Source organism: Mesoplodon bidens (genome assembly GCF_964165515.1).
Source record: "Mesoplodon bidens genome assembly, chromosome: 11".
NCBI lineage: Eukaryota > Metazoa > Chordata > Mammalia > Artiodactyla > Ziphiidae > Mesoplodon > Mesoplodon bidens.
The window spans coordinates 47,172,000-47,182,700 of NC_138167.1; the positions used below are offsets into that span (position 1 = coordinate 47,172,000).

General features: G+C 55.5%; 1 protein-coding gene across 2 annotated transcripts; it reads left to right on the forward strand.

Moving 5' to 3' along the window:
• The first annotated feature begins 539 nt into the window (after positions 1-539).
• Positions 540-10,655, forward strand: MCRS1 (microspherule protein 1). 2 transcript variants are annotated; one of them, XM_081248354.1, is made up of 15 exons: positions 557-644; positions 1,822-1,941; positions 2,450-2,588; positions 2,953-3,091; positions 3,706-3,864; positions 4,015-4,124; positions 5,057-5,165; positions 5,440-5,578; positions 8,461-8,536; positions 8,899-8,927; positions 9,046-9,138; positions 9,340-9,422; positions 9,633-9,720; positions 9,969-10,096; positions 10,219-10,655. In XM_081248354.1, the coding sequence occupies exons 2-15, from the start codon at positions 1,932-1,934 to the stop codon at positions 10,303-10,305; spliced, it is 1,389 nt and encodes a 462-aa protein (XP_081104480.1). In that variant the 5' UTR covers positions 557-644; positions 1,822-1,931; the 3' UTR covers positions 10,306-10,655. The 2 variants fall into 2 exon arrangements, with proteins under 2 accessions (XP_081104479.1, XP_081104480.1); XM_081248353.1 differs by lacking the exon at positions 1,822-1,941 and having other exon boundaries at positions 540-644.
• The last annotated feature ends 46 nt before the right edge of the window (positions 10,656-10,701 follow it).

Genomic DNA, 10,701 nt, shown 5'->3' on the forward strand with positions numbered 1-10,701 from the left:
TGATGGGAAGGGCACTCCTTCTCCCAGGGCCTCTACCTTCTAGAACCGCGGCCTAGAACCCTCCCTCCGTTCCTTAGACATCAACCTCCCTGCTCCTCCTCCGGCTGGAGGGAGCTCAACATCATCTCCCCGCATTGTGCCTAGCACAGGGCCTGCCACAGAGTAGTTTCTCTAAAACCTTTGGTGGAATCAAACTATCCATAACTGGTCCTGAGAAACTATCAAAGAGTCCTAGATGTCTCAGGAGGCTGCAAGATTCGGAAGCCGAAATCTAGTCTGCCGCCCGGCCCCACCCTCGGGCCAGCCCCTTCCAGCGTTGCCTCATCTCGCTACTCAGGCTATCCCGCCCCAAGTGTCGCCTTTCCCTTTAATCACTTCCTCCAACCTGGATCCTATAATCCCTGATGCCTCCCTATATGTTGTCCCAATTGGGAAAGCCTTTAATTTTGGCTGTTAACAAAACGGCGACACCTTCGCTACCACGGCCACGCCCCCTTACGCACGTTACCGAGGCGAACCGGAAGGGGTTGCGCAGCCCTTGGTTCGTAGACCCGGAAGTAGACGGGCCTCACGGAAGCCGGCTTTGGCCCTGCGGCTGCTGCCGTCGCCGCGGAGAAATTGTTGGAGCTGGCAGCCTAGGAATGGTGAGACCTAGCGGTTCGCCTCTGAGTGTTCGGAGCAGAGTTGGGGATGAAATGGAGTTCCCCAGAGTGCCGCTGGGGACGACACCCCGCCAGGTTTGGGGCCCCGCCCCGGGAGCGCCCCGAAAATCTGCGCATGCGTGGGCCGGACCGGGTCAGAATCTGGTCCTAGAAGTTACGCATGCGCAAAGGTGGCATGCCGAAGGTGGGGTGAGAATTGGTCTGGGAGTTGACTCCCTTCCCCTGCCACCGGCCCGTGGGGCTTAAACCAAGGCTGCGAGGGCATCGGGGTTCACTCGGTGCTTTGCTTTTGAGTTGCAGGGCTGACTTCGTCACCACTCCTATCCCGAGCCCGTGAAACAGACCTGGACTAATCCCCTACTGTGGGTGTGCCCTTGGGGGGAGAACGAGGGGTGGAGGGCCGGAGAAGGCAGGCGGCGCTGACCCTGCCTCAGTCTACCCGCGGAATCGGGCCCTTCACCCTCTCCCCAGGTGGCAAGTTTCCCAGCCGTATCAAATGGTACGGCGCGAGGAGCGCACCTGGGGGCAGGGCTGGAACGCTGCGCGGAGAGACGCCCTGGTCAGAAGGGGCGGGACTCTCCGAAGCGGCGCGCTCCGCAGAGTCCCTACTACCTGAGTTCTCCGGGCTTAGGCGAGGGCCACCCCGCCAGGGTGGTTGATATTTGCTCAGTTCCCAAGCCGAGTTTTTTAGCTTCCACGAGGTACCACCCACTAAATCTTCAGCCAGAGCTTCAAATGAAAAAAAGTGAGATGGACTGGTGGGAGTTCAATCTCCGTTTCCTTTTCCTTGCTTTGGGCTGGGAGGGGAGCAGAATGGGCAGCAGACAAAGAAAAAGTGAGCCAAGAATCCCTTGTTTCTTGCTAGTTTATAGTCAAGGCCCTTAACCTAGGGGCTATGAGTAGAATTAGAGTGGTTTGTGAACCTCCTAAAATGTGTACATTTTTCTAGGGTCCATAGCTTTTATCACTGTCTCAGAGATGTCGGTGACCTTCGAAAGGCTTAGGTTTCGAAAGGTTTAACAGGGTCATATTGGCAGAATATATTGTGTATCTTCTCCTGGTGTTTTCCCTAGCTTATGGGATCCTGGGGACCTGTTCCAGTATAAAGGAGGTGAGGCTGGAAACCTGAGCTTCAGGGAGCCTCATTTCTCCTTTGCAGAATCTCTTCTCAGCCTCTAAGCTCACCTGGTCAGAATCCTTGGATGAACCTGTGGGACCCTTCCTTCCAGCCCTGTGGTTTGGAACCAGTGGCTTTGGGACTGTGAGAGGATGGACAAAGGTAGTATGAGGCCGGGCCAGCTCCCCAAACGCTCAGGCGCCAAGCATCTGCTGATTCCACCCCGTGCCTGGCACGTGTGTCTTTCGGTCCTGGCTGGGCATTGCCACCTCCCCCTGGGTCAGCACCACCCACGTACCTCTCGGCAGAGGCCACAGTTGACTGACTTGCTGTTGAGCTGACGCTCTTTGGCATGGCTGCATTTTGATGGCAGAGGGAGCAGTTATGCCCAGAGCCCGGTGTGTCGGCATCACCAGTCTGACCTGAGCACCATGTGCTGCACGACATGACACGTGGCACCGGGAGAACTGCCCAGCGTGGAAGGTCTGGGCCCAGATGGGATCTGGATGGCCAAGGAACTCCCACCTTAAACCTTCAAGTGTCAAGGAAGCAGGGGAGGGACCAAGAGGGCTGGTAGGGGGAGGGGGGCTGAGGAGGGGTCCCATGTGCAGAGGCTCAGGGCTCTGCTAGGCATTTAGGAGGCCTGGGTTCACCACTTCTCTTTTTCTAGATTCTCAGGGGCTGCTAGATTCATCCCTGATGGCATCAGGCACTGCCAGCCGCTCAGAGGATGAGGAGTCACTGGCAGGGCAGAAGCGGGCCTCCTCACAGGCTTTGGGCACCATCCCTAAACGGAGAAGCTCCTCCAGGTACTAGGGTTTGAAGGGCCAGAGACTGAGACTGCTGCATGCCTTCACCCCTGTTGGGAATGGCTCCCTGAGCCCCTCTGGAGCCCAACTGTTGGCAGAGCCTTGTGCTTTTCCTGTCCCTACTAAGTCCCTCCCAATGACTGAGAGCGAGGGAGGGAGATCTTAGGTCTTGGACAGGAAATCTTTGTGGTGCAATACACTTGTCATGTCAAGGGTGGAGCATAGCAGTTCCATGCCCCGTCCACTGAGCCAGAGCAGTTAGCATCCTGCCTGCTGGGAACCTGCTCTACTGTGGGGGCTGGGTGTGTGTGAGTGGGTACTGGGGATGGGGCACAGAGCGTTCACTGGGTAGGACTCTTCGCAGGTTCATCAAGAGAAAGAAGTTTGACGATGAGCTGGTGGAGAGCAGCCTGGCTAAGTCCTCTACCCGGGCAAAGGGGGCCAGTGGGGTGGAACCAGGGCGCTGTTCGGGGAGTGAACCCTCCTCCAGTGAGAAGAAGAAGGTGAGGATTGGGAGACGTGGGGAATGGAGAAGGGTGGGGGCCAGTGCCAGATTTTGTGTTTCCCCACAACCTTTGTCAGCTGGCAAGAGCCCTGCAGAGGAGGCTTGTGAGAGGATCAAGCTGCCCCGGCCCACCTCAGTTGCCTCCCTCCTGGGAGCCCATCTCTCGCTACTCCGCTTTTCTTGCTGCACCCATCACCACCCTGTCAGTGCATCCTGTATCACATTCTGTGTGGGAGGCATAGAGCGTGCATCTATTCTGGGAGCAGACAGCCTGTTCCGAGCATTGCTGGCTGTAAAAATAACCCCCAGGTGGCATTGCTCTGGCCTCAGACACTGTACCAGCAAGAGTGTTTTCCTGGTATCCTCCCCACCCACCCTCCATGCTGGCATTGGGGGGCGCCACCAGCAAAAAGAAGACCCCATATGGTCAAGGACTGTGTAGAAGTACTTTGGTGGGGGTAGGAAGGGGGAAGGGATGGGCACTGGAAAGCTGAGCCCCCTGCCTGTGGCTTGTTGTTGGGTGGGGCTGGAGCTGCCACACAGTGTACAAAGCTCTAGGCCTGAAGGCCTAGCTGCCCTGATGAGCTCACTCTGCTCCTGCCCCCTGCCCAGGTGTCCAAGGCCCCCAGCACCCCTGTGCCACCCAGCCCAGCCCCAGCCCCTGGACTCACCAAACGTGTGAAGAAGAGCAAACAGCCACTCCAGGTGACCAAGGATCTGGGCCGCTGGAAGCCTGCGGATGACCTCCTGCTCATCAATGCCGTGTTGCAGGTAGTGCTTCCCACCACAGGGGTTGTGTTCGCCTTCTCCCCACAGCCTCCAGTTCCCAGCCCCCCATCTAGCCCGGCAGTGTCCTGTAGGTGGCACGGGAGGGTTTTTCCCAGCTCTAAGGCTGGAGCAAAGCACTCTGGGGCCTTGCAGACCAATGACCTGACATCTGTCCACCTGGGCGTGAAGTTCAGCTGCCGCTTCACCCTGCGCGAAGTCCAGGAGCGCTGGTACGCCCTGCTCTACGATCCTGTCATCTCCAAGTGAGTGGGCTGGCCCCAGCAGCGGCGCGGTACTGGGGACACCAGAATTTGGCTCCTGAACAGAAAGAATTGTACAGGGGAGGGGCCTGGGAGGCAGGGCTCCTTGGGGCCTTGTATCTTCTGAGATGATGCTGGAGACCTGCCAGGCTTCAGGGGGAAGCTGCTTCCTGCTACCAACCCTGCTAATCCAGGCTGGATGTCAGGAGCAAGGACCTGGAAGCCAAGGAAGTAGCATGAGAGAAAACACCACATGAGTGCCAGGAGCCCTGTTCTACCACCGTGTGCATTGTGCTTTGGGGCGGTCACCTCCCAGCCTTCCCACACTGACCTCCCACAGTTTCTTCCTCCAGAAGAAGGAGTTGGAACAGAAGAACACCAGGGCCTCTTCCAGCTCCAACAGTCCAAATACACCTGTGCACATACACAACACACACTCTTCCTTCTCAGGCACTTCGTTTGACATCATCAGAATTTGGTCGAATGCTTAACATCCATATTCTGCTCCACAGCCCCTGTCACCACTTAAGCTATAGCCACAGCCCTGATATACCAGGAAATGGGCAGGGCACAGCTTGGGAAAGAGGAGGTGGCTAGTGGGTGGCAGCTTTGGCCAAGTAAGGAGAAAGTTCTTGGGGCAGGAATAGCAGCTGGTCTCAGGATCTCCCTCCGGACTGGCCTGTAGGCGGCTGTGCCCTTGAGCCTCTTCATGGGGTTGAACACAGGAAGCTGAGTTTTCTGAGTTGCCTGTTGATGTTTTCGGCAGATGCACGAGGTCACAGGTCCTGTGCTAAGCCTTGGGCTCTTCCTGTTGAGGGCCTGGATCTTTGAGTTCTGGATCTCAGAGGCCTGCAGGCTTTGGAGAAGTAGGAACCCCAGATTGCTTGACACCCTTCCTTCAACCCTGCCCTGCCCTCTATCTCCCTCCTGCCCAGGCTGGCCTGCCAGGCCATGAGACAGCTGCACCCAGAGGCCATTGCCGCCATCCAGAGCAAGGCCCTGTTTAGCAAGGCTGAAGAGCAGCTGCTGAGCAAAGTAGGATCGGTAAGGCTGAGGACTGGTAATGCTGAGGGGCAGGGCGGGAGCCGGCTAACCTGGAAAACTGACTGCAGGGAGGTTCCACTGCTTGCAGACACACATACACCTGCAGGGCCTTTGTGGACCGGGTCCTCGGGGAGAGCCAAGCCTGGCTTCCTGGGCAGCAGTAGTTACCACTTTTTCCAGCTCCTGCTGGGGACTGGGGCAGGGGGCACGGATGGTACAGCAGAGACAGGAGCAAGGAAACCCAGATGCCCAGAGTGTGCTTCTTGCCCTCCAGACCAGCCAGCCCACCGTGGAGACTTTCCAGGACCTGCTGCACAGACACCCTGATGCCTTCTACCTGGCCCGTACTGCCAAGGCTCTGCAGGCCCATTGGCAGCTCATGAAGCAGTATTACCTGTTGGAGGACCAGACAGGTAACTGGGCCCAGGAGCTGGCAGAGTGAGGGTGCATGTATGTGAGTGTGAAGGGGGCTGGACACAGCTGCCCTCAGGTGCCCTGTAACAAATCCCTCCGTGGCCCCCGGCGTCTTGTTCATCTCTCTTTGCAGCAAAAACCACTTCCTTCCAGAGGGAGGAAGATTGGCTGGAATGGTCTTAGGATCATGGTGAGGGTAGCCAAAATTGCCTAGAATCCTGAACAAAAAGACTAAATGGCAGAGTTGTCTCCCACTTCTTGACTTTTTTCGTTTTTTTGACATGTTTTACCATTACATAAAGAATAGTATACTCTTCACAAGTAACATTCAAACATGAGTAAAGTGTGAAAGTCCCTTCACCGCTCACCCGTCCCCCTTTCCCACCCACTTTGTCTAAGGCTTTCTGCCCCTTCCCTCTCTCCACACTCCTTCTCACTGCCTCTCCCACCAAGCATTTGTGCTGTGGGGCTGCCTTCAGGCCATTCCCAAATCCCTGCAGGGACTTTAACCCAGGCCACCTGTCTTTCTCCTTTCCCAAGGGCCAGAACGCTTCCTCTCTTTCCTCACCAGCAAAACTCTCACTCTCCTAATAACAGATACTAGGAAAGCGGTCTGATTAAACTATAGGAAGCTCTTCAGTTAGATTTGGGTTTCAGGGTCAGACTTTCACAGTCCAAGCACACTTTACTTTTACTTCCTAAAGATTATTGCATGTTGGCTACTATGTAGTTGTTCATACTGTTCTGAAAATGAAGCTTCAGTTCTGCCTGTCACCTTACTCGCTAGGCCCTGCAGCTTCTGGATAATAAAAGATTCCTACCAGAGGATTTTAGGAAATCTGGTCACGGGAGGCCCCATCTTTCCTTCCTGAGGATCTCTGAATTTAGTGCCCAGTGGGCAGCCCTCTTTATTCCAGATCTCTGCTGCTTCCTCAGGCTCAGCTATCACTGACCTCCTGCAGAGAGAACAGACACTGGATAAAGTTTATTTTTGCTGCTGTAGCTAGCTCCTTTGTCACTATTTTAAAAGTTAACCTTGTGTATGTTTGGTTTTTTGTTTGTTTGTTTTTAACAAGTTTGTTTTATTTTTGGCTGCATTGGGTCTTCATTGCTGTGCATGGGTTTTCTCTAGTTGTGGCGAGCGGGGACTACTCTCCGTTGCAGTGCGTGGGCTTCTTGTTGCAGTGGCTTATCTTGTTGTGGAGCACGGGCTGTAGGCGCACGGGCTTCAGTAGTTGTGACACGCAGGCTCAGTAGTTGTGGCGCCCGGGCTTAATTGCTCCACAGCATGTGGTATCTTCCTGGACCAGGGCTCGAACCCATGTCCCCTGCATTGGCAGGCGGGTTCTTAACCACTGCGCCACCAGGGAAGCCCCTATTGTGTATATTTGTTAACATAAAGGTATAATTTTTCCCTTCAAGGGTTGTCTTATGTGGATATTTGATTTTTCCTTTGCTATTTCATGCTTGGAGTCCCTAGGAACAGGGAGTATACACTGCTTACCTATCAGGTCAGCTGAATATTAGGTTGGTAGGATTCAGGCAGCTCTGGCAGGGTGACTACCCCAACCCCGTCTCCCCACAGTCTGAACTAAGGTGGAGGGCGGTGGTGGTGGAGAATTTGTGGCTCCTATGCAGCCCCCCTTGCTTCCCTGGCAGTGATGACACCTCAGGGGTTGTCAGACTCCTCAACCAGCAGTCTCACTAGCTAGTCGGAGCTGCTGCTGAGCAGACGCTGCAGTCCTGGGAACAACTGACACTAAGGCAGGAGTTCTCAGATTTGGGGACTCCAATCGCTTTTACATTTTGACCAGAAAAGAACTGAAAAACTTTCATGAAACAATATTTATCCTGTACATCTGATGGATTCTGGTATTATTGCATTCCATTTCTTTCTTTTTTTTTTTTTTTTGAAAAAAGTGAATTTCATGAACTGTTAACGTGTCATGACCCACAATTTGAAAACACTGGCTTAAGGCTCCCTTCTGACACATCCTGAGTGAGACTTGACAGGCATGTGCCTCTCAGCCCCTTGCCGAATGTGGCAGAAAATGTTTGGGAGCATGTGATGTGGTAGAAGAGGCAGTTTGGGTTTGGAATCAGGAAAGCGGGCCTTGATTCCTGGCTGTGTCCTGAACTAGTCACATAGCTTAACCCTTCCTCTATCTGTTTTCTCATCTGTAATGTGCAGCTAATAGTAATGCCTTCCCTATGTAGTTCAAGGCTTTGTAAGTGAGAGCTCTTTGCACACTGAAAAGACCGTGCAAAGGTCAACTTTCTTTTTTTTAATTTATTTTTGGCTGCATTGGGTCTTTGTTGCTGCGCACGGGCTTTCTCTAGTTGCGGCTAGCGGGGGCTACTCTTCATTGAAGTGCACGGGCTTCTCATTGCAGTGGCTTCTCGTTTGCAGAGCGTGGGCTCTAGGCGTGCGGGCTTCAGTAGCTGTAGCACGCGGGCTTCAGTAGTTGTGGAGCGCAGGCTGTAGAGCGCAGGCTCAGTAGTTGTGGCACACGGGCTTAGTTGCTCCGCGGCATGTGGGATCTTCCCGGATCCGGATTCGAACCCGTGTCCCCTGCGTTGGCTGGCGGATTCTTAACTACTGCGCCACCAGGGAAGCCCCAAAGGTCAATTTTAATTCCCTTCCCTTTCTAGAACCACCTCTGCCCCCCAGCGAATCCCAGGAATGCTTTGTGCCAAAGTAGCGTTCAGTCTGATCTGCATGCATGCTGTTACCTGTATCAGGTTAACTTTTGTTGATTTCAGCACGAGACCGTCTCCATGGGCTGTCTTTACAGTTTGTCCTCTTAGTTCATTTGTCTGCTCAGCAGCTTGTGGTTGAGTAGGAGCATTGGCGCTGACCCTCCCTCTGTCCTTCGTTCAGTGCAGCCGCTGCCCAAGGGGGACCAAGTGCTGAATTTCTCCGACGCAGAGGACTTGATTGATGACAGTAAGCTCAAGTGAGTGGCTGGGGCCACAGGCAGGGCACAGAGAGCTGAGTGTCTCCCCAGGACAGAGCTCCCTGTGCTGCCTGGCCCTGCCTCTCCTGCTGCAGGGAACGGAGCCCAGCCCAGACTCGGCCTGGAGCTCCAGTTGTAGCTGTTGGTCTCCCTGCTAAGAGCCCTTCCCAGCCGCGCCCCCCCCGCCCCGTTGTATCTTACCCCCACCCTAGGGAGGGAAGCTAGGCTAAGGCCAGAGGAGCAGCCCACGGGGTCACTGGGCTGAGGGACTGAGGGATCCTACTGAGCCCAGTAGCACCTAATGGTGATGGCAGGTGAGCTCAAATTGGAGCCTGATTCATCCTTCTCTTCTCACCCCCCAGGGACATGCGAGATGAAGTCCTAGAACATGGTGAGTGTGCCCTCGTGGGGATAGTGAGGGGGTGGGAGCTCCTGCTGGAAGAGAGAGAAACAGTACAAGGTGCTGGTGACCTCAGAGTGTCCTTCGTTACCACCCCACCTCACCCCAGAGCTGACAGTGGCTGACCGGCGCCAGAAGCGAGAGATTCGGCAGCTGGAACAGGAACTGCATAAGTGGCAGGTGCTAGTAGATAGCATCACAGGTGAGGAGGCCAGGGGACCAGCAGGGTCGTGCTCCAAATCCCTTCGCCCCTCCCTGAGCCCCCGTGGTTGCTTGGCTGGGTTCACCCTCATTTCCCAGACCTCTAGCTCCTTTCCCTCAGTGGATCTTGCCCTGGCTCCTGCCTTCCATGCTGTGGCTCTAAAGAGTGGGCTCTTCTCTGACATGAGCTGCTCTCCCCCAGGCATGAGCTCTCCGGACTTTGACAACCAGACCCTGGCAGTGCTGCGGGGCCGCATGGTGCGGTACCTGATGCGCTCAAGAGAGGTGAGCCCTCTCTTGAGGAGGCCAGCCCAGCCCTTCCTGTCCTCATCCCCATCCCCACCCCTACCTCCCCTTTCCTAGGTCCCCCTCCTCCGTCGATCTTCCCCTCACTGCCCTTTCTGTGTCTGGTCCCTGATTGCTCATCTTTCCTGGGCCTGTGTGGACTCCTCCCCATTCCTCAGGTTCCAGCCCTCACCTGCCCCATTTCCCCAGATCACCCTCGGGAGAGCCACCAAGGATAACCAGATCGACGTGGACCTGTCTCTGGAGGGTCCGGCCTGGAAGATCTCCCGGAAGCAAGGTACCAGCGGGAAGCAGTGTGTGAGGATGGTGCTCCCAGCCTCTCGCTGCCCTCCAGCCCTAGGGCTTGGTCTCCATGGGAACCTCAGGGACTGGGTGGGGCTGAGGAGCTGGCATTTTAGGATCTCTAACTTGGGAGTCCTGGGTGCCTTGTAGCGGCCTCAGGAAGCAGAGGGAACGTGGGGGTTTCAGGGCCTCTTCTGGCCTTCCCCCCATCCCATCATACCCCCTTTCTCTCTATTCCCATAGGTGTCATCAAGCTGAAGAACAACGGTGATTTCTTCATTGCCAATGAGGGCCGGCGGCCCATCTACATCGATGGACGACCTGTGCTGTGTGGCTCCAAATGGCGCCTTAGCAACAACTCCGTGGTGGAGGTGAGCTGGGGGGAGGTGGAAAGGCCAGGATGAGCCCCATGGTGTGGTGAGGCAGCGTGTGGGCCTGGCCCCGGCCCACAGTCTCACCTCCGTCCTTAGCCACCCTTTTCTCCCGCCCGCAGATTGCCAGCCTGCGATTCGTCTTCCTCATCAACCAGGACCTCATTGCCCTTATTCGGGCCGAGGCTGCCAAGATCACACCACAGTGAGAAGTGGTGGCAGGACCCATGGGCTCTCTCCGGCCTCAGTTTCCCCTGCCCTCCCAGACCCCTGGAGCTGGCAACTCAGGCTCCTGGAAAAACCAGAGGGGGCTGCGGGAGACTCAGCTCCTGGCCCCTTGATCTGAGCCTCTGTGGGAGGGCGGGGCTGGCCCTGGGGAAGCCCCTAGAGGCTGGGACCCTCAGGCTGCCTTAGTGCCAGAGCCCCTCCCCTTCTCTCTCTGCAGAGGCCCCTACCCTTTCCCCCAGATTCCCACCTTTGCTCCGTGTCTCCAGCTGATTAGCTTCAGACTTTTCCTTTATTATTTTTCTTTTGTAAATACAAAGCACTGAGTTCCAAAGTAGTTTATTATTCTTTTTTTAATATAAAAAATGTGGGGACAGGTG